We start from the raw sequence: 25,017 nt of genomic DNA, 5'->3' as shown, positions 1-25,017 counted from the left end.
AACCAAAATAGCTAATGTACCCCTTTCTTGCATTCCTTTACAGTGGAACCCATTTCCAAGAGTCTTAATAATTTTGGCAATGTGAAGGTAGCAACTTCCTCATTTTCTCATATATGAGAGTTTTTAAACATATCTATGATACATTAAGACATACATCAGTTTGATAAAACCCATGTGTACGGAAAAAATTGTCCCAGGAGAAAATGGATGAAGCCACAAAGAGTGCAAAGTGCTCAGGCCTGCTCTGGTTGGTTGATTTGCCACTCTCAACAATGTTCCAGCTGTATGACCCAGACAAACCAGTGATATGAACAGTTATCCACAAGGCCAGGCAGGGTACAAGTCACGCCTATGATGAATTGGTCTTCAGCAACCCTTGCTTGTCGTAAAAGGCGACTGATGGGATCGAGTGGTCAGGCTCGCTGACTTGGTTGACACGTCATTGTATCCCAATTGCGTAGATTGATGCTCATGCTGTTGATCACTGGATTGTCTGGTCCAGACTCAATTATTTACAGACAACCACCCATAGCTGGAATATTGCTGAGTGCGGTGTTAAACAACCTACCAACCAACCTGACCATCTGATCCATCAAAAGGCCTGGTATTACCTTGGCCTAATGTACTCCAGTCACTTTCTAACCTGTTTGGGCCTACCTATTTCTGTGTTAGATTCTCTGCTTCTATTGTGGATCTCACAACCGTAGTGTGGGCTCTGCAAAGGGTAGTCACATGACTTGCTACTCTAACTCAATTTAGTCTGGGCAGTAACAACATTCTTTGTCGCAGTACTGCAAGTCATTAATAGAAATAAACAGTGAGATAGATGTCTTGCAAGGTTGGTTATCTTGGGACCTTTACTTTCAGATATATTGGGGAAGTTTTTTTTGGTTTAGCGTCACACAGAACATTGTAGCCAGGTGAAGGTGAGGTGAGGTGAGGTGAGGTGAGGAAATGGGGTCATACCTATGCATGTGTATGATTGCAGCCAGGATACAGTGGTCTGTTAGCAGTGTTATAATGGTGTTGGGACCAGACCATCCCGCAACTGATATTATGAACCAGGATCCACACTGCTGGACTGAGGAACATTTGGGAAGCAGTTGTATGATGATATTGCTGGAGTAGAGACACTGATTTAGCCAGATCACAGCTAGGTATGATCATTCAAGGTAGTTCATTCAAGAACTATCCATACTGTTCATCAATTGTGATCCAACTCTAATTCAGTCCCTCATACAACAAGCAAGCAGGCCATGTCAGGTTGTCCACTTTCTGTTTCCTCACAGTAGATGCATGTCTCCATGTAACAAGACACAAGAATGATGATCAAGAAACAAATTTATTGCACATTCTAGCTCATGGCTTCAATACTGAGTGAGACAAGATTAATATGGAAGTGATAGGGAAATCTACAGCAGATATGTCTGTTCCTCAGCATGTCACATCACATGTCATGTACAAACCTACAAGATATGGCAATGTTACACAGATCAGTTCAGGTGAGTTTAACTATGGCCAATCTTTGCATAATCTATCTGCATGTAGTTCACACTTTCACAAGTACCCTCTGTTAAAATGTATTTTGTATTTTACAATGTATTCCCCTGACTAATCACTACATATTTTGAAGCAATAAAATATATTTCAACATTGAGTTCTTTCTTATTTCAGTTGCAACCAAATTCCAGAATTGTTCATGGCCCTGTCTAAGATATAGGATTATTAATATTAGGAATTAACATGAGAAATAATTGCCATCACCATCATGTAATGTTTCAACCTTATCCCTGAAGCTGTTGCTGCTTTGAGACATTTGTCACTCTGGGAAAACCCACAAACACAGGTAAGAAAACAGACACATGATGGGGAATCAGGGAATTGAGCTCCACATCATAAGTTTCTGGCATGCCAAAGGGATGCAACTCTGCACAATAAATTGCAGAGATCTAGTTGACTGGGTGGCTAGTAACCCTTATTATTATTACCATATACATGTCCAACATAGCTATCAGTGTTTGCTGTTATACTGTGAGAATCACATGGAGATGTTTTGCTTCAGTCTGAGGCATGTGTGGAGGGAGCAGCTGCTTATTGAGATTAAAGCTTTACAAGATTGGCCAGGCCTACATATTACCTCAAAACATGCCTTGCCTCCTTCACAATCTACCTGTTTTAAAACATATACCATAGCTTCTTATGCCATCTAAATCAAACTGAACAATTATAATCTGTGATATTTTGTAAAGAAAACATTCTAGCCAAAACATTGAAAGATCAGGGAAAACATATTGTAAGTAAGATTACAAGAGACCCTGTCTCTGCATATTCTCTTACAAATAATATAGAAGCAGTTTGAACTGATTAAATGAATTACATCCTTAAATGAAAAGTGTCCATCATAAACAGAATCTTGATGACATTGATAAGAGAGCCTGGCTGTCATGGAGTAGAATGGGTCATTACACTGAATGTATCGGCAGGAATTGTCCAGCATCAAAGTGAACAGGAATGTGCTACAAGGAAACAATCCAAAAAAACCAAATCATAAATATACTTGTTTTCTTTCAACAGAACTTTAAATGATTTTGTAACTAATTCCACTAAGAGTATATATTAAGTCACCATATTGATGGAGTACATTTGAGAGCAACCACTGGATACTCTGGCATGAGTTAGGATTTGTTTGTTTTTTAAAAATATTTTTTTCAAGAAATAGAACAAAAGAGAAAAATAATGAGTCCTCATGTCGTACAAAAACACATTAAGTTTTCTATAGATATGCTTGATGTCCTGAAGCATTTTCTAACAAAAAAAACCCCATCACCTTTTGTGCTTTACCTTGTGAAAGTAATAACAAAGCAGTATGGTAGGTAAACGCTAAAGTCTGTGTCAGGTAATAAAGACCCTGTGTCAGGTAATGTTAACAATTTTGGAAATGTTTGAAGCTTGATGCTATGGATGGTTGAAACAATCTTGAACATAACATACAGTGACACATCAAACTAAGGACAACAGTCTTCTAAATGTAACATATTTAAAGATAACATATATGAAATACCCATACAAAACACTCGCAAATCAAACAGTCACCAATGACAAGACCATGCAACTTCTTTAAGAGTAATTAACAGTGTCTCAGGGGCAGGGGACATATTACTTGGGCTGGAATTATATTTATGATTATTTTGTTGTAAATGTTTTACTGTGATTTTATGAATATAACAAGAATCTTCACTGGAGTTGTGATTTATGAATATAAAGAAGTAAAATGTCATTATGAAGAAGTAATCAATCGTGCATGTTTTCAACTCCTTAAGCCGTAATCATATAAATACAAACACTGTGACTTGTACACTCAACAATGAAAGATTACATACGTAGTGCTTATACACACAGACAATATGTTTAGTGATTGGTCCCACTGTCTGATAAATAAGGGCATGGAATATATAGGATTTCTGTTATACATCTCAGTAACCATAGCAACCATATATGTAATGTGTATAGATGGTGTAAGAATTGAGTCAAACCATCAGTTTGGTGAATTTTCAAAACTTCACCCCTTTCTGTCACCAATGACGGAATTCATCTCCGAACCATCCAAGTAAGGAACAATGAATTGTACAAAACACACAATCACAAATAGGCAACCCAGATAATTCACTGCAAATTGCGAGAATTAAATGAACATTATGCAAGTCCTGAAAGGATCCTATCTAAATGTGAGGCACTATACAAAATGTATCACAAGCAACAATGAAAAACATATACATGATGCCAAACATACTATGTTCAGCTTTTATAAAATACAATAGGAAAACTGTGCCAAAAAATTATGAATAATAACTTGAAAGATTATGAACTGCTATAAAAACATCGGTGTGTTAAGTATAAAATTTCATTTGATAAAACTCTGATTATTGGACCAATGATGAAGTTAAACATTGTCAAAGGTAAGTAACTCTGTACATAACCAAACCATCAAAGCAGTTGAAGTGCAATAAAATACTTTCATAATTCTCAATTCACCAGGAAATGGGATGCCTCAGTATGGAAGACAGAAACTTCAACAGCATCAAAGACACCCCAAACTAAATATCTCTCTCTTTTTTAAACTTGCGTTTTCCCACTGAAAAATAAAAGCCTTGTGTGAAGATACATGGTACTTGGAATGTGGATAACATTTGATAACATGACAAACATGAATTGACTAAACACTATAATCCATCCCATCTGCAGCAGGTTCAGAGGCATGTTTTCATCATCAGCACCATTCAGTCTTCCTACTTTCCACCATGAGCTAATCCCAGCACATTCAACTTCCATACACATCTCAACACCAACCTGGATAATCTGTCTCAGTACCAAATAGAATTTGGTGAAACACATAAAGGGGAATGTACATTTGGAAACAGCAGAGACCTAAAGATGAGAAGAAAGACGATACTAATGACTCATTAGACACAAAAAAACTAATAAAGTTTAAAGCTTGACACTTCACAACAAAATGTCACCTAGGTCGGCTGTGTGGTGGTCCATTCAACTGAGAAACTCGCCTCTTTCAAACAGTACAGCAGAATGCTGACAGAAATAAATGACTGCACTATATATACCTGGAAGGGGTTCAAGGATATGTATCCCTGTTTGGAGCACTATAATCAGTTACACAAAACTAAGTAATTGGACATTACAATTAATTGACAAGTTGTTTCCCAGATTATGTTGCAGCATTTCTATAGTTTATATGCACTGAGATAACCCATTTTTTAACTAATGCCTGCCCATGTTTTAAATGAAATTGAGAAAAACATAATAATAAATAACATGTTCCTAAAAGATGTATCTGTGGTTGACTATGACTAAGATATTTGTTGTATGAAGAGCTGAAGTCATTCCAATTGGCATAATATAACTGTCAAATTCCTGTTTAAAACAAGAGTGCCTAAAATTCATGCTTACCCTACCGACTTCTTAAGCATTTTGAACAGTTACACTTTTGTCCCTCTTAAGCATTTGACACAATGACCTGTTTCATTCACTAAGAAATTATATATTTTCTGATGACATTTACTTCCATTTCATTGAATTAATCCATGATTGCAATATGTCAGAACATCAAATATCTACTAACATCTCCAAAACTGCATATCTTGCAAATTGACTGGTGTCTATTATGCTTTGAAGACAGCCTGAAATGATCTTGAGACATTTTTCGTGAAGTCTTTGTTACAGTAGTTCCACCCGAAAAGTTTGTTCCTGTTTCTAATTACCTGTGTTAAACTACACCCGCTGAACCGGCTGCAAGGAGTACGACACATACCCATGTATACCGTAACATATTCAAAATGGCTAATAGTAAACAACTCTTGATTCAGTTTGACTGAAGATAATTCACATGTAAAAGTTTTGAGTATCCTTTGCACCAAAAGTATTAAGCAATATCCACATCCCCAAATAGAAAGTAAGTAGAAGAATGTCATGGTTGGGCAACACTGGTGATTGTATGGAGTCTGGTTGTGTGGCTTATGTTCTATGTTAACCTACCTCCTTCCTCTAGCCAACCTATCACGCACCATGTCATATTTTGAGTGTTTATTTCTTGTTGATAATATTCTGACAAATACCGGGAAGAAATTAAATATTAATATATATATGTCTATCCACAAAGTTACTCAATCACCAGATTTAAGGAGCAAAAGTACAGCTTAATTAAAAAAGGCATGAGAAGTACTTTCATGTCATGGAGGTTCAATTAGAGGAACATTTTTACATTACTAACTTACTCTCAGTGAACCATTCAGCTTGGTGTTACTACCATGTAATCATAAATTCTAACTCTAACATTATCAACTCTGAAGTAGATTAAGCTCATTAGTGAAAAATAATGAAGCAACACTTAAACCCTTAAGTAAAACACAAATCCCTGATCTTCAAATTGTCACATACGATATCAGCAAATTAAAGTTTGACTAGAAGCTTTAAATGATCATGACAGGCCTTTTCTTTCTTTTCTGTCTGGAGGGTAGGAGAACTATAGAATATGTTTAACACATTCATCAAAGATAATTCAGAAACATGTCACTTACAACACACTCAGTAATCTGAAAACAGACCTGATAAATTGGACCAACCAGGAAATCGGTAGCCTCAATACAGGCGTTATTTCAATAAATATACACAAGAGTTGTCTACCTTGTGCGAACCTATATTCTCTACTTAAAACCCCCAAATATTTTCTGGAAGCACAACTAAACAAAACCTATAAATAGAGACGCTACAAAATAACACAAAATCCCTGAAAGTACTGTCACAAGAGATATTTCACAAACAAAATAAAGATAATAAGAAATAACAGATAAGTGTACCTCCTGATTTCAGATCAATGAATATATATGAGTTCTTACCAACATAAAACTTTGCTATTTCTTTCTTGTAAAGAGATAATTCTTTCAGTATTATGTTAACACACTACCTACAATTTTGCCGAAACACAGTATTGGTGATGTTATCATATATACAGTGATACACTGCTTACATCTATAACACCACAAACATCAACATGTCACTGCTGCCAGGATGTGTTACGATGTTAAGCACGTCACGTCATTATGTCCTGTTACTAATATACCAATACTTAACATATCAATAGATGGTATCAAATAGCATTATTATGGACAGTATATAATACTTATGGTAAATAACTTACAGTTTCTATATAAAACAGTCTGAAGCACAACAAAAGAAATAGTAACATAAATATACAAAGCATGAATTATTTATGTTCATAGAAAACAGCACTATAGTCACATGTAAAGCAAAAGACCCCAAAACAAACCAAGAAAGTCAAACTGATTTCCATTCCCATGAGAATTACCATGGTGACACAGTACATGAATGATCATTTGTCAAATATGAAAACAAACATATTTATAGAATACAGATATATGGATACTGGCAGAAATATAAATAATTTCACTTATAAATTATTCACAAATAATTTGTATGGCTAAACAAAAGATACACAGATATGGGCTTCTCACCAATCAAGATCAGGCCTTCCAAGCAAACACTTGAACCACTAGGCTACCCCCTGGCTTAATGTAATGATACAGGAATGCACGACCACATACAAAGAAACTCGGTGATTTGCTGACAGATCCATCTCTGCACACTGGGAATGTACATTGTACACCAAAGAATTGGGAAAGGAATCTGAACATTCATACTAATAGAGACTTCGTTTGGGATAGCCAAATAAATGTTTAGTCTCTAAGGTTTTCGACAAATACACACTATTAATTGTTTAGGCTAAAGTGGAGATTTATTAAATCATATAAATAATAATAGAGACATAACTACGGCTACAAATGTTCAGATCTTACCTATCTACATTGCCATTATAGACATTAATAAAGAAGTGAACACATTTTACTGATGACAATCAATCCTGGTCCAGCTTGTGCTCGGAAATCCAGATTATTCCCCTGCAATGAGTTACCCTTTGTACCACATTCAAATGCATCAACTCAGAAATCCAGTTTACCTCCAATCGTTGAGTCACCTTTTATACCACATTCAAATGCATCAACTCAGAAATCCAGGATAACCTCCTCCAAGGATTGAGTCACCCTTTATACCACATTCAAATGCATCAGCTACAGATATTTTTTCTAAACAATGGAAGATATACAATACAGTACACTGTACAGGATAAAGTTTGAACAGGAAATTTGTCTATTAACATAACAGCATTGGAAGAGTCATATCCTATTGAACAATTTCTTGACCTTGAACTTAACTGGAAAATGGAGACAAGGTCATTTCATAGAGATTTTTGTCATGGTCTAACAGCCATTTGGACTCTGACCACTGCATCGTTGTATACAACAATCTTTGATCAATATCAAGGTCAGCTCAAGTCTCTAAATTGTACAGATATGAAGAATACACGACTATGTACATATATGTAACTAGTTAATGATTGTTGCTGTTAAAGAAATGCGCTGGGATTGGCTCTGGGGTCCTTCTGATTGCGGTATCTCATAGCAAGCCACACACCAATAATCTGAAACAAACAACAGACAGGCATCAGTGACATGACACATGGGTTTCATCATGGAAATAAGAACCTACTTATCATAGGAATAATCATATCGCTACTGTTTTAGTTCCTATTACCAACAAGTAAAGTGAGTGCTGCTTTATGCTGTAGTGAAACTGCCTGTAAATGTTCGATTCTGGATCAGGCACACAGCAGGCTGAAAGCATGAGTTTAACAAGGAACCATTCTGACGGGGTACAATGGCATGCAGTCAGCTGTGTCACCTGGTAACCATGCAATCCTCCTTACAAGCTGTAGCTGACAACAAGCATGGTAAGTGACACATATTCTACCGAGATTCACTAACAGGTTCTTACTCACATACTCAGGGATTTACATGGAGTCCTGCATTTGAGGGTCCCTGGGACTCATACTCTTTAATTTTCAGGGGTCCTGGACAACAAAATGGGGGTCCCAGACAAATAAATAATACCAAAACCCAGCTTTTAGCAAACTCAGTGATTGTCACTTGATTAGAATTTTTACAAAAAGTATTTGGACTTTTTCTGAGTCCGTGTGGACGCGCTAATAAATTTTGTTGCGTCCATTGTCAATTTATGTGCGTAGAGGACGCAGGAATTCGCGTCCTGTAAATCCCTGCATACTTATTTTCCTTACCAAGATTACCCTCTTTGACAAACATTTAGGTTTCAAACAGTAAGGCAGTTAGTTTTCTAAAGATGATCAATGAGATTATCCAATGCTCTTCAACCTAGTTTCACTATCAGTTTGTGTCAGCTGGGCTAACAGCTTAATGTCACAGCATTTTATGGATTAATTAGTCATAAAACCAGATCAGTTGATGCCCAGCACCTGCTCCCAAGCACTATCAGATACCATTTTGTATATCAGCAAAATATTACATATACAGCTAGTGATCAAGTGACAAAGTTAGATGAAGGAATGGAAGAGACTATTCGACAAGCTAAAGCATTAGTTATGTTAGTAACGAAGTAAACACTTTTCTAAATTCCAAAGTCGGAGCCTTGCAGAATTATTTTGAAACTGTGTCTGATGATAGTTGCATATCTGCAATGTAATGAAATGTAATGAAGACATGTATGGGCATGTACTCAATGCATATCAATCTCTTAACTATACATCTGCATTCACTTTAATAAGAGTGATTGAGTTTAGTTTCACGCCGCACTGAGCAATATTCCAGCTATATGGCGGTCTGTAAACAATCGCACTGAGCAATATTCCAGCTATATGGCGGTCTGTAAAATTAATCGAAGTCTGACCAGACAATCCAGTATCAACAACATGAGCATTGATCTGTGCAATTGGGAACCGATGACATGTCAACCAAGTCAGTGAGCCTGACCACCCGATCCTGTTAGTCGCCTCTTACGACAAGTTTGGGTTACTGAAGATCAATATTCTAACCCGGACCTTCACGGGTCTACACTGTAATAAGAGCTTGCGGTGCTAGGAATATTGACACGAGAATGAACTATACAGGGGTTAAACTGGTTGTTACACATCGAGGAGTAGAGAACTAACTTAGTTCAAACCTCCAGGAAACTATAACAATTATCAATTCCAGCTACTACATAGTGACATTACCTTTCAACATTGGTGTGTTTACAAAGTTTACAATAATCAGATTTGTAATATACATAACAATAATGTAATTTTCTGAATAAAATTGATATTTTATACTTATCCTGACTCATGCTTAATTGCTTGTCTTCTTCTTCTTGCGAACATAGTGGAAACACTTGTATCTCCTATTGAAGCTCCCTTCAATGTAAAATCACTAATCACTACTCACCAAGAGTTGTCCCTCCTTCCGTTTTGGCGGGAACTGGCGCCACTGTTCCCCCACATGCTTCACTCTCTCCTGAATATGAGCCCGACACTTGAATTTGCAGGGAAATCCAAAGTGTCTTGTGGGGAGGTTGGGAGGGCTTACCTCATGAGTCAGGATAAGTATAAAATATCAATTTTATTCGCTTCTAGTCTTCAGAGGTTCATCTGAGTCCCTCATCAAATCTCATTCTCTCGCGAGGAATTTCCGACATCCTGCTGGCTGAGTCAGAAGTCTTGGGATCTGCTGGGAGAACTGCTGCATAAAGGGTCAACAGTTGAAAGCAGAGATCTAGTAAAGTTCAATGATCTTGTTGAGCATCTGTTGTCACCGTAGCTGAGACCGGTCGTTTCTTGTGATGAACCTCTGGGATGATGATCGGCTGATCATCACACAGGCCCTGTTCTGCGATGGGAACAATCTCGGCCGAGAAAGTTCTAGTAGTCTGCGCTGACTTCCCCTTGGTGGTGGACGCTGCCCTGGGGGTGCGAAGTTTGCGCTGGGTGGTTGACGACCTCCGAGTCTTGGACTGCGACGACGGGATGTCTGGAGATGCAGGTCTCTTCTTGGAGGTGGCGGACTTCATCCCACGCCTCTCCTCCGAGGGAAACTCCAGCGGAACACCAGACAGTAGGGGGTCGTCCGACAGCAGTTGACTGGTGAGGGACTCTGCTGAATTATCCATGACTGGATCAATCCTTCGCGACCTATCTGCGGCATGTCTCAGGACGCAAAGAAGATATTTATTAAATGCACAAGTTGATAAATGCTTGCAATAATTGCAGCGTGAGCTGAAAGAACATGGTACCGTGCAGCTAGGGCATATTAGGTGTGGGTCAGCAGCAGAGAAACGTAACTTACATACGGAACAGATTTTCATGAACGTAAACTACTGAACAAACACGGAATACACCGTGAATAAACAGTGATAAATACGAATAAATATCAAATCATATTGATGAAGGATACTAGCTAAACCTCTATAAAGAACTTATAGAGGTAACTAACTAAATAATCAAAGGATATAGTGCCGTAAGGAGACACAGGCGCTCTCACAACCTGCTCACAGGGCGAAGAAGGAGAGAGTGAAGCATGTGGGGGAACGGTGGCACCAGTTCCCGCCAAAACGGAAGGAGGGACAACTCTTGGTGAGTAGTGATTAGTGATTTTACGTACGCTTTATTGAAGGGAGCTTCAATAAGGAGATACAAGTGTTCCACTATGTTCGCAAGAGGAAGAAGACAAGCAATTAAGCATGAGTCAGGATAAGGAAAAATTATGAATTGTCATGTTCCCGTCTAGATACCCAGATGTTTATCATGTTTATTGCAATCACTTACAGACTGAAATTGAAGTTAGTCAGGAACCACTTACAGGAACACTTATTACAGTGAATATGGTATTGAAGTCATGATTAGCATGTACATCTCCACAGCTATTTACAATACACAAATCTGTTCACAATCACTTTAAAATAGGTGTTAACTCTGGAACATTGATTATATGTGACCAGGCAGAATTACCCAATGAGATAATCAGTAGGCAGGAATATGCTAGTGGATGATAGTATGAGCATTGCTTTATATTGCCATGGTGATGTCACACAGCCAAGTCATGGTCTTCCCATGGATCACACATGAGCTGCCCATACTCAGCATTGTGCCTTTGAAAGAAACCACAAGGGACTCTGTGGTGAAGATCACCTTGGGGCCTATGTCCCTGCACCAGCTGAAACCGTGAACCACACGTAGCGAGGACACTGACAGCATACACTGCAGGTAAGTAACACACACCAGACCCACAGGTACAGGAGGTCTAACACAGATGAAACCCAGTCGTCAGGGGATTATACATCACAAGGTTGTGTGCTAACATGGTGGAGACATGAAATGGTTGGGAGAAATTTCTGGAAACAGCATAAAACATTTTGAAAAATAAAATAAAAATGATGTTATGAAATAACCTTATCAGCAAGATCAGGCCTAAGACATATTCAATAAATTCCTTAGTTCCGATTTAGTATGAAATCTATTTACATCTGCATCAAAGGCTAAGTTGATTCAAAGAAAATTATGAAAATGACAAAAACCAAAGAAAATCTAACAAATCTAAGTTAGCAGATGCACACATATGCTACGAGAGACAGGTATATACTAAAGTGTTGTGACAAATATTACAAACATATTATCAGTGTAAAGATGAACTTGAAACAAAAAGAATTACAACAGATAGATGGAGACACAGATATACTATTCACTATATCTGTCTGAATGAATGATGCCACATCACTACTTGATTGGTAAGTATACACAACATTCTTCCACCGCCTGTGAATACATTTGGCCAATATGTCACAACAGAGTCACTACATTTATCAATGAATTCAGAGACAGCACAGCTCCAAAAGACTTAATTTAATACATGTCAGAAACATTGTTTCTCACTTAACATATGATTTGAAACATGAACCTGGCTTCGTAACATTTGCTCTTCACATCCTTTCAATGTCAGGAAAGGTAAATTTACACAAACGTCATGCACTAACGAAGGACAAACATGAGTTATAGACAGCATCACAGCATCTAGGTCCAATGTATTGGTGGAAAAAACATAGTGCATACATACCAATGAAATATTTATTACCATTTATTACATGTACAACGAAGAGGAAAACAAAGCAGAAACAAACATGATAGAAGAAACAGAAAAACAAACTGAAAAACATTACCAAAGTTATACATCATACATAATGGCTGTCACTGCATGCATATTTTTGTTGATTTCTTAACTCAAATTACCATGGCTAATGGAACAAAACAGGACTGTTTTGAATGGATATAGGTAGTTAGCTTTAAAAACAGTGCAAGGGTTAAATAGTCAAAGCAAAACAACACATCAAAATAAAGAGTTAAGTAAGATCTACATTGCTTTGGAAGCTAGAAATTATGGCAACTTGATGGCATGCAATGAAAAATAGTTGAGTGAGTACATATTAGTTCTTTACTTGCAGTCTTTAATGTAAATCTGACAACAGGCTAACCAGAGTCCAATACTGTTAGTATCTGTCACCCCAACAGGAACACACAGACAAAAAGTCTCAGATTGTTCTGTTTCCAAAGTGAGTGAGAGAGCAATGTTTAATTCTCCTCCTAGTATTAACAACATCACTGTAAGAGACCATAGGTGTGAGTTTTTTCAGCTATCTGTCACAACCAGACACTACATTTAGTCAGTCCAGAAGTCAGTTGTTAGCCTCACCTACCACACACTGGATAACATATTCTATAGTGTGCACCATAATCTAAATCTGGGTCTAATTAACACACCCAAAATTACTGCACTTGAGACACGTGCCAGCACGGGTTTCCATGATTTGATCAATTTTCTGTTGGATGTTCCTGTATATAACATAAGTTTATTTAATTTTGTCTCCAAGACTTTGAACAAGGCTGAAAAACTGGACCAACTCAAGTTTAATCCTCCTTGTTCTGCTTGTGTTTTCTAAATCATGTCAGCTGGTCCATTCTACACTTGGTGCAGGACCATTTTTTTGCCTTTCACCAGATAACAAATCAGTTCAAAATCTACATGATACATCTATATAGCTCCTTACAGATTGGTTCAAGTCTTGTTTTCCCAATCTTCTGTTCATCATGTTCATGATTCCATTGAGATATGAAAAGGACACAACTTCACCTCTATATGTATTTGTAATGCAAAGTATGATATGAAAGATCTTGCTGTTAATAGATCACAAAAGATAATCTAGTCAAAGAGAAACAGTTCCTAGCCATGCATCACAACGTACACAAATGATTTTCTACAATACCAAACTTCATAATCCAAAACCTGTGTCATGTTGTCAATTCCTTTCATTATAATACATACAAGATCTTGCAAAATGCTATTTTAGTATTAAACCCAATTCTAATACTATCTTATAAGTTTGGAAAATAGCCACAAGCTGCATGCTTGACACAACATCAACTGTCAGTACTGTAGCGCACAGGAGTACTGTTCCTCCATTTCTGACAAATAGTGGACCTAGTTTTATTAATCCAAGCCAATTTTTGTCATAGAAACTTAGTTACTTACAATACATGCAGGGAAAACTTATGCACTCATTTGACTTATATTATAGTGAGTGAGTTTAACAATATCATGGTGGGGTACACCGGAAATGGGCTTCACACATTGTACCCATGTGGAGAATTGAACTCAGGTCTTCGGCGTGACGAGCAAATGATTTAACCACTAGGCTACCCCACCACCCCCAAGATATATTATAGAAGCACACTGCAAAGAAACAGATCTCCCGGCCCAAGGATACCTAAAACACAGGACATTGCTTTGCACTTGCACCAATTTCTGTTTGTAAATTATTATACTACAAGAGTGATAAGCACAACAAAAGTACTCATGTGATTTCCTTATCAACCACCTATAAATAATTTGTAGCGAATCTCAACCTGATTAAAACAAACAAATAAAAATCACATTTTCTTTTGAACTTACATCTGAAAACCCTGAAATCAAATCACAACATTTACCTTTAGCCTTTTAGGCAACAAACAGATATAGAAAAGGTGACTGAAAGAAGGTGCACATATCTGGAACAGGAACAGAAGCAAGCCCAGCACCTACAGTAACATGCTGTCACGAAGGGGCATACCATTACCATTTAAATCAGTCTAGCCTCTAAAACTAGGTTACAGAAAGGCGCTAGGGTTAGCTCGAGGATCTTTCTGATTGCGATATCGCACTGTGATCCATACGCCAAGAATCTGAAAATGAGGCAAAGCAGACTAGTTTGTTAGTATATGTTAGTACTAGGATGTCTCTTGTTTGTTTGACGTTAACCACCGCTCTCAGCAATATTCCAGCTACGTGGTAGCGGCCTGCACATAGTAATATAGCATGGATCAGACAAGCCTGTGATTGAAATACAGCATCATCTTTTGCCACAAGGGTACTACAGCTTGTATTCAACTAAGTCACTGACTCTAGCCTCCCCATTCATTCAGTCGCCTCTTTAGACAAGCACAGGTTGCTGGGGACCTAACCCAGAAACTCCCACCCCACGGGGCCTGGGTAAGGCTTTACACTACAATAATTAAGGTGAGTAAGCATGTTAAGATCAGCTGTTACAGTGCTCCTGATCAATCTTTTTAACTAAAACATATTTATTTGATATTATTTTTATTATTGAGGTTATTGATAGTTTTCTCTACATTTCATTCACTGGGTCCAGTCTATTCAGTTTTGTAAACTGATGCCCTTTCTTTCATCTATGCTGTTTTAGGTAACTTTTCTTTACTGTATGTTGGTGTGCTGCTGCAGCAGCTGTACAGTTAGGTTACAATAAGCTGGATGTTGAACACTGCAGTAAATAGAGAATACTACACGAGAACCATTACATACGAATTATACGAAACAAGTGTCCTTCCTATGGTATCTGACTGAGCGAAAGCTCATGACTACATGATGCCTGGATAGTCAGTAAGAGGACATATCTGTAATGACAAGTACGCAAGCTGAAAAGGCTTGCAGGGTTATTTTTCCCAGCACTGTTCTATCAAATTATTCAAATGTATCTATATTGAAAGGACTAAAAATATATCAAGTGATGGTGATTTCATCTGAGTATTTTATGCAAATAGGCAGGTAATCTGGAGCAGTTTTGAAAGCATAATTTTTGTTTTAGCCAGGAAAGCACCTTGCATTTAAATACTATCACTGTGAGAGTTTAGTTTGTTAGTATAGTTTAGTATGAGTTGGGGTTAAAATAAGTTACATGTATAGTTATGAATAGAGTTACCCAGGGTTCAAGACAATCATCAAACAGAATTTTCAGAAATCACAGAGAGGACAGTCAAAGGTACGTGAAATGAGATGAAGTTGAAATTTTGAAGAGTGTGGGTGTGTGGATGCTATTGTTTGTTTGGAACTTGAATCATCAAGGAACTTTATGCTAAATTTGGATACCTGGTATTTCTTAAACAGTTCAAAACATCCAACAATTTCATACATCTGATTCAACAGATCCAGGCATATATGACAATACACATATTAGGAATTTGAAGGGACTGGAAGATGAGTTCAATACAACTGCGAATTCAATACAACCTAGTTCAACGCAATGAGGTTTGAATGTACATCAGACTTACAGTCTTTTCAGACCTACAAAACTTCACTGAAATTACTAATTTCTGTAGAACATTTGACATTTTATTAAGCTATGAATCAGATTGTGAATGTTTCAATTGTACCATTTGATAGTTTAATATTTGAGTAATCTGACACATTTACAATGCCCCTAAACAATAAACATGCAAGTTTGCCTAACACAATTCCAGATCAGCATCAAAGGGAGGCAACCCAAAGGACACCACTAACGGATGGTACAAACAGTACTATGATAGCAAGTTTGTTTTGTGTTTTTCTTCTTATTCAAAATAGATAACATCATATCAACTTGGCAGTTAATAGTTTTAGATGCAATTTTTTGTCCAGTCATTGCATTAATATTCTTGTTAAGTCTTAAGATACTGGAATTACTCTACTGAATCATGGACGTACCGAGGAGAAAATGTGTTCACCGCTGTTTCCAACTTACGAGACAATTACAGATGGTGATTATAATTTCTGTATGTAAGACAATTCCAGCATATAGTAAATATCTTTGAAATAGTAACTTGAAGACTAGAGATGTTTTATCGCAAATTTCACATTTTCAGTGATCAAGTGTGTTATCTCTCCTTTGTTCACCTAATATGATGCAATGAATGGTCAATGGTTGACTGCCCACAATATAGGAAATAGTTTCCAAAACTTCTACAAAACATGGGTTTGTGCAGTATACTCCAGTGTACACTATACATGCTAAACACAAGAAAGAACACTACTCAATTAAATAGAGACAATACGGGAGTTTCACACACACACACACAGCACTCATAGTCACATCTAAACCTTGACTTGAACTGAGCACCAGACTGTTTAACCAGGTAGACTTCATCTTCGTGAGGCAAGGGAGTTAACAGACTAGAAGTTTCCAGCCTTGCTGAACCATACTGTGCTCAATTGTAGCACCACCAATGGCTATTATGTCTATTGACCAACACCAGTTAGACTCTAATTTCATATAACTTGCATTTGCTTAAACAAATACTGGTGGATTCCAGTCATAACAATCTGACCGGTATTCAAGATCTTTATCATGTTAGTAACAAATCATTTGAGCACCCTGATAAAAACCATGAAAAGACTAGGAAAATGTGAAGGTACACATGCTCTGCTGATCTCCATGGTAGTCGGCTTGCTTATTTTGAATTTTGTAACACAATTTTGATTGGACTATGCATAGACTTGTTTGTCCAGCCAAAATATCACTCTATAATTCAAACCTAGTTTGGCAAAGGTGATTACGCAGTTATCTCCCTTGCCTTGGGAAGCTGAGGCAGAGTTTGGTATTATGAAAACCCACAACTGAAGGCAGCACCTAACACCATCACCAATGCTCACTGCTTACCTCTGTAAAGCTGAAAAACAAGCCCACTCCTCCAGTCATAGTGAAGGCAGAGTATATTTTATCCTGAAGCTTGTCAAAACAGGAGTCACAGGGACAAGTGGTGCTGGAGTTACTTGACTTCCCTGTGCAACAGAAGGCTTCAGAATGTTCTGGACTGCTACAGCATGCGCTCTGGAAGAACACAAAAGCAATGTTTAGGTCAGTGGTGGCACAGACACAGACCTTATATCACCATGGTGACATATACTGACAAGATTCACTCTCCTACCCAGAGTTCCATGCGGCCAGCCAGCATAGTACCTCTGCCACTGGCCAGAAAGATGTGACGATTCGTCACATTTTGCACAGTCCATTCAATATAATGTACATATTTCTTAACCCTTTTATTTTTGACGAGTCTATACATCTAATTAAACATCTTTGATAGAATGGTTTAGTTCCACAGAGAAAAAATCCTAAAACATGTAACACTATGTTATGCTAAGTCATCACTACGCTGGAGTGTGGACAAGTCTGTGACTGTGTCCTGTCAGGCTTTGATCATTGACCATGGGCTGAGTCCATTATGCATGAGAAGTATGGCTGGTCAACAGAAGCTGCATATGACATGCCCGGAGTTCGAATCTAGTGAGTTTAGTCGCTAGTTTGCTTCTGAAATAGGTCTGTCATTATGATAATAAATATAAAGGTTGGTATCAGTTTTAACAAATTATAATAAAGTCCCCCATCCTATAGGGCATTCCATGTCCAACATGTCAAATGAACACTAACACCATTGGCTTGAGATGCAGGTCTCAGTACTGAAAACCTCTCATGTCACTGTCAGATGGTACCTTTATAGGACAGTAATAAATAATCTCTTTAAAAGCTCTAACAATCAAACTTACAGTCTTGCAAGATGGGAAACCTAGGCGATCCGTGGAATTCAGTTGTTGATTTGTATAACCACAGCAGTTGAAATTTCTTTGTACATCTTCCCGTGTACTGTCACTGGCCATCATCCAGCCCTGTTTTGCTATGTTCTCCTTCTGCTCTGTGTTTACAGCAAGACAAGCACAGGCTAGGGCAAACTGGATCAAAAACAGCACAAACAGAATGATCATGTACTGGGCACTGTTAAGGTTGGAACATTTACTACAGTCACTGACATATCAGCCCTTTCTGTACATTACTGGATGCATGACTGAGAACGATTACTGTTTAACACATCTTCCAGAAGCAAGGGAGATAACTGACAGTGTAAGTTCGGTTTGTGCCTTGCCAAGCTTGCCTGGAATTTCACCAGTCACCAGTGGCTATTACGAGTCATGTCCCTGGTATCTCCCTTGCTATGATTAATCACGATTTGACTAGCACATGCTTCAAACAAAATGCCTATGTTGATCTGTTTGAGAATCATGATCTCCAATCAATAAAACTGGTGTTACCCTGCAAAGTGCATCTGATCACTGGAACACCTTGAATAAAAACACGAAAAGATTTGAAAATACAATGAAACCCTGATAAGTAAACTACTGATAAGTGGCAACCCCTGATAAGTAAACCTTCTCCGGTCCCGGCAATAGCCGTCATTATTTATCATTATTTCATATTGGATAAGTAAAATCGAATAAGTGGCAATTCCGTTTAAGTAAACCTTTCTCTGCGGTCCCTTCAGACATTTTACAACAGAAATGACATCGAATAAGTGGCAATACTCGGACCAAAGTTTGTGGATTCATTCAGCAGTAATTAACGTATCTCACCTGGCATCAGCCACTTGGGTTGTTAACGAGCCGACTAATTAGTCTCTTCCTGCAGGTTGTTTATTGTCATAATTAATCCTAATCGGTGTCAAGTGGCCATAGACTCGATATAGTGGATCTGAGTAGAGGGGCAAGTTCAAACAGAGAGCCGCCATTGATCACATCTCTTGAGTTTTTACCAAAATCGTGGAGTAGGGTTTTTATACGAAATAGGATTTATCACACTGCTATATAACATGCACAAAATCACAATCTTTAGTTACATTTTGACAGACTTCTTTTAGTTGACTCATTTTCCGTGTGATATTCTTGTGAAACTTTTAGTATAACCCGATAGTGAAACGACAGATTGCTGATTTGCTGTTCAAATTCATGAAATCATAACGGGTGATATGATTTAAACATATTTATTTCCAAAGAACGTAACAGGGCTGGTAAACAAGCATAAGCTTATATGAATACCACTCCGGGATACAATTAAAGGAAGAGTAAACATGTCATGATGAATGTACAATGTGAATGATATATAAATGTTGCAAAAACGAGAAATAACGCCAATCATTGTTAAACAGTATATGTCATATGAAGAAATTATTTTGGATCAAATCTGCCTGTTAAATTTATAAATGAGTGCACTGAAATTAAAAGATCTTTGTTTACTATCGAGGAACAGCTTTGGTTTCCAAACAAAATTGATTTTAGGTCAAATCCTTTAGTATAAAAATACATAATTTGACGTATATCGTTGTAAAGAGTACATGAGAAGAATTAATGAGCAGAGTCTTCATAGTTGTGACCACAAGAGCAAGATGATGTTGGAGATATAAATCTTTCATATTTGTGCGCATTAAGGTCACTACATTCAAGTCGGAGATGAGAGTGTATGATTGACAAAATCTGCTACCGAAATTTAAGTCAATATGACTGTAGATATTAGAATCATTTAAAAGCACACTTTTGAATCTCGATAGGCACGGTTATTCTCTATGTTCAGCTGGTAATGAATTCCATAATTTAACAGTATCTGGAAGGAAGGACCTTGCATAATTTACAGATTTACATTTTATACTAATTATAGTCTGAAGGTTTGAATCACCGCGCAGATTATAACCAACGATATCTGATACTCTAGGCGGAACAGGGTTACTAAGGTAACTTAACGGGTGATATTACATGTACATGTATATGAAATGTTTTTTAATGATGAATGTTGATATTAAAATGAATCAAATTTGTATTGATCTATTTATTTTATTTTATTTTGATCTGCATATAAATTAATGAATGGTCCTGATAAACGGGTCAGGTTGCCCTGATACAATGGGGATGCGATGTCTATTTACTTTACTTGGAAATGTGATACAACTTGCTTGGATGGATAAGTGGCAATATGGATAAGTAGCAACTTTTGCCATGGTCCCTTGGAGTTTTACTTATCCGGGTTTTGCTGTATCTGTTGATGCACCCTATCTTCGTATCATACATGGGACGTGAATGCCAATGTGGTGAACCAGAGGATGACAGTATGAACAATGCCCTGAAGTAAATGGACATTATATGGCCCACCAATGACAAAGTTACAAATTGAACTAATCCTCTCTCTGTGAGTAAGTGAGTGTATGGGTATGGTGCAACAAACCTAGAAATAGCATCAAGGCAAAGTGGGATTGGAAACCATGATCATAGGTCCCCTCCCCAATATCTTCACTCACGGACAAATCTTACATTACAATAAAAACTGAATACTGTTCACACATTCTCATGGAACTATCGGTTGCAAAGGATACAAAAAACAGCATAACTTGGTGATGTTTGACAGCTCCGATGAGACCAATCAGCGATATGAAGAACAGCACAACCCCACATGTTATCAAGCTACCCACCAAAGTGAGGCTTGTAACTATGGCAGCTACACGCCCATAGGCAGCTACACCAATTAGGATGAAGGAGATAAGCTGAAATTAAAGAAGCAAATATTAATTACATGTTTGTATAAGCAAATATTAAGGATGATAATTAACAAAGTAGATACAACCAACATCACCATCAGCTAGCGAAATAACTAAATTCCAGGAAGGACTACTAAAACGTGCTTGTGGACTCCATTCAATTTCTAACCCTGGAGATAAAGGTGATTTTAAATGATTTTTATTTAAGTTGAACAGACAATCAATTGTCAACATGATTAGTAGGGAGAAAGCAAGATCAAGAACATTACATGTTTCTTATTCATTTTGATCTTATGTGAAGTGATTGCCTCTAGTTGGTCACCATGGTCACTGTCAAAAAGCCTTTACACATGTTTAAAGAGAGTTCTTTCATACAACAGTTTGTTTAGAATATCATATACACTTGTTTTGAGGGTGCTGAGTGTTGGTCACTTCACTCCATGAACCCTGACCCATGTTTGCACCAAGATTGACAATGATTGTTGACATCCCTAGGGCCATTCCTCTGTCACCATATAAACGCATGGGTTGCTGGTGACCAAACCAGGTCACTAACTAGGCCATGTGTCATGTAGGAATGATCTTTACAATGAATCGGAAAGTGTAGCTTTAATATGTTAAACATACATCCTCTATTACCATCATTAAGTTTGTTTGCATGCAAAGGTTTCAACTTCTTGTTGTATTTACGTCTAAACTGGCGTTCACAATTCACATATTGAGCCTCTCAATAACTCACATATTAGCTGTGAAAACCTGTTGCATAACAGTTGCTAATTTCATATTAAGATTTGAAAACATAGTGTTGTCATAACTTCATTTCTTGCTTGTAAAGTATTTTACAGGATTGGGTGTCAAAACTGATGACAAACATGTTCAAACATCTGTGAATTTTAGGGTATTGTAACAGTAGTATTTGACCAAGGTTTGGTTGTCAGGAGTAGGAGACAAATCTGGGTATACTAAAAGACTATGTCACTTGTTCATAATTTCCAACACAAGGAGTAAATTGAATAAAGGAGACAGATGTTTTTCAAAAGCAGGTCCTATGCTTTGGAACAACATCCCATTGGGCATTAAAAGTGCAGAGGAAATCTGTACATTTAAGAGAATGTTAAAAACATTCTTTTTCAAATCATATTACATTTCCAAGTGACTCTTTCCTTGTCAGACTCATCTGAAAGCGCCTTTGAGCAGGACACATCTGGATATTGGCGCTATATAAATCTCTATATATTAATATTATTATATTCAGGTATCTCATGAGTGTTTTAGGGAGGGACCATTTAATTGTCATAACTGGATTCTTCAGCAGTTAAGCCTTTATTGAAAATATTATTCTAATGTACCATCACTATCTTCACAGTCCCTGTGGTTCAAAGTACATGCTTAAATTTGTTTGACATTATCTGAACAGGGTTTCTATAACATGACTTAAGTTCTTTTCAGCAAGCTGAGAAAGAGCACTGCAAAAATAGTTCGAACTTCACAGTATGAATATAGACAAACATTACTGATAACGGCTTCTCTTGTTTTGTGAGTGCGACATTTTGATACAGATACTTGTCCCGTTGTCAAGCAGGAGAGTCAATATTGTACTTCTGAATTTCTAAAATGCCACTCAAAGAAGTTTCACAATATGAATGAAAAAGTGTCTGCGGTGAATTATTTCATGATTGTGGAACTTACATCAAATCTGTTACTATTTTCACCCACTATGTTATGTAAGAGCCCTCGTCTCTTGACATTATTTTCAGAATTCTTTTCCACTACAACTACATGGCCTGCATTACATTTAATTTTGAAATTCTGCTACACCTACAGAATACCAGATACCTACCAGCCATATTGTTTAGTGTCACGTCACCCTAACCCTAAACCTAACCCAAACCCTAAATAAACTTGCGTGCTTTAAAAGCGGAAGGTATCTGATATTTGTAGTCTTACCGAAATTCTCAAACCAGTGAGTGAGTGAGTATGGTTAAACACCACTTTTAGCAATATTCCAGCAACATCACGGCAGGGGACACCAGAAATGGGCTTCACACATTGTGCCCATGTGGGGATTCGAACCCGGGTATTCAGCGTGACGAGCCAATGCTTTAACCATTAGGCTACCCCACCGCCCCATCTGCATCCAGAGTAATGGTTGGGCAGGATATAGTACTGAGTTTTGATCATGTTGATGGACGGAGAAACTGTTGTGCTGTGATTGCCTACTACCATTGCTAGGGGGTCACACCTTAACATGTCTTTGATCAATGTTAAACAAAAGGTTAATTGTATTAAGGTTGGAGAAAAGTGTTTAATTAAGAACAGCTTTACAGTTTAAAGATCTGTCCAATTTCATATATGACAGATAACAAAAACAGTTGGGCAACTCTAGCTCTGCACTACCTCGTATTTTGACCATCATAATCAATAGGTGAACATTATCAATGTTATACAGATATCTAATGGAATCATCTATCATAGATAGTTGAAGATAATATGTCATGTTATATAGGCTGTTGTGATCTTACCATCATGTTAACGAAAGATCTAATATTTTTTTAACAATGGGTATTTGAAGCCGGTTATTCATCAGCTAAATAATACTTTTAATTTAAGATTTAATAACGTATTACATATATGTGATGATAATGATGCATTTGAAAGTTGAGTGTGGTTAAATGTACAACAGCCACGTCACACAGAATCCCCCAGCAGGTGATTCCGGTGCCGGAATATTAATCATCGGTTACAAACGATCACATGTCGTATGCTTGTTAAATGGCGAAACAGCAACGTGAAAACTGCCACACATCCACATCGCAGATGTCTCTTAACTATCAAACGTAACAAAATGAGATTTAATACTTACTATATAAAGAACATTTAATGCCGCTAGTGCATTTTTCGAGCACGTAAATCCGCCACACACCATATTCTCAGTCTTACTGCGAAATTTATGCACGCGTACACACGATTGATCGAAGTTCTCGCTCACAACATTAACGACAACAGCGGAGTAGAGCTAGGGTTAGTTACGTAAATAAGCATACAGTTCTCCGATTAAGACAGAACAATACACACCTAATATTTCTACTGTATTTTAAAATAACATATTAGCCGTATAACGTAGACACCGATGTTTAATAGTATTATAAATCAGTTTAGTTTCGCATTTTTCTAAAACACGGAAAATACTGGAACATTTCGGAATAAATCGAGATGCCTAGTCCATTCTGCAATGCTATAACCCTAAAGAAAGGAAGTCTAGATTTCCTCAGGTTCAGAAGCCTTCTTTCGGTTCAAAAGGAATTGTTTGTTTCCATCAAAAGTATATACATTCAGCCACTAAACATTATTTTCACATTTTCGGCGCTTAGATACCTGTTTGTATTGACGGACAGGAGGTAGATCTACTGTAGAAGAGGGCAAATATCTGGGTACTATCCTTGATAACAAACTTTCATGGAAATCAAATTCATATCGTGTACATGGGAAAACGCAACAGAGGCTTTTCTTTCTGCAAAAATTGCGATCTTTTAATGGTGACACTACTGTCTTGACATTATTCTACCAAACACTCATCAATGCTTTTATGCATGGTGTGACAACCTTCCTCTTACACAGAAAAACAAAATTGACAAAATTGCAAACATATCCAGCAAAATTTGCCGATTGTCTTTCGAACCTCTTCCTTTTCAGTATGAGTCAAGAGTTAAAAAGAAAGCTCTGGAGAGAAAAAAATCGGACCCATCACACTTTTAAAATGAATGTTATGAATGTTTTCCTTCTGGCTGCCCTCTCAAAATCATGTATTACGAATAGAACGTCTAAGTCATTTGTCCCATACAACGCAAAACTTCTAAATCTTCCTCCAAAATTAG

The 25,017-nt window shown here is 37.4% G+C and overlaps 1 protein-coding gene across 2 annotated transcripts in view; it reads right to left on the bottom strand.

Moving 5' to 3' along the window:
* LOC124262723 (tetraspanin-13-like) overlaps nucleotides 1–24,135 on the bottom strand; it is a 31,872-nt gene extending 7,737 nt beyond the window's left edge. The window contains exons 1-6 of one of the 2 annotated variants that reach the window (XM_046697262.1): nucleotides 24,006–24,135; nucleotides 20,981–21,148; nucleotides 18,336–18,554; nucleotides 17,449–17,619; nucleotides 14,596–14,701; nucleotides 5,974–8,068 (exon numbers count right to left, since the gene is read on the bottom strand). In XM_046697262.1, coding sequence (XP_046553218.1) covers nucleotides 14,627–14,701; nucleotides 17,449–17,619; nucleotides 18,336–18,554; nucleotides 20,981–21,148; nucleotides 24,006–24,068 — 696 coding nt within the window. In that variant the 5' untranslated portion in view covers nucleotides 24,069–24,135 and the 3' untranslated portion in view covers nucleotides 5,974–8,068; nucleotides 14,596–14,626. The remainder of the gene's footprint in view (nucleotides 1–5,973; nucleotides 8,069–14,595; nucleotides 14,702–17,448; nucleotides 17,620–18,335; nucleotides 18,555–20,980; nucleotides 21,149–24,005) is intronic. The other variant, XM_046697263.1, reaches the window with a different exon arrangement.
* Between the last annotated feature and the right edge of the window lie 882 nt (nucleotides 24,136–25,017).

Source organism: Haliotis rubra, unplaced genomic scaffold (genome assembly GCF_003918875.1).
Source record: "Haliotis rubra isolate DU_JTF1 unplaced genomic scaffold, ASM391887v1 Scf85, whole genome shotgun sequence".
Classification (NCBI taxonomy): Eukaryota; Metazoa; Mollusca; class Gastropoda; order Lepetellida; family Haliotidae; genus Haliotis; species Haliotis rubra.
This window is presented reverse-complemented; position numbering and strand designations above follow the sequence as displayed.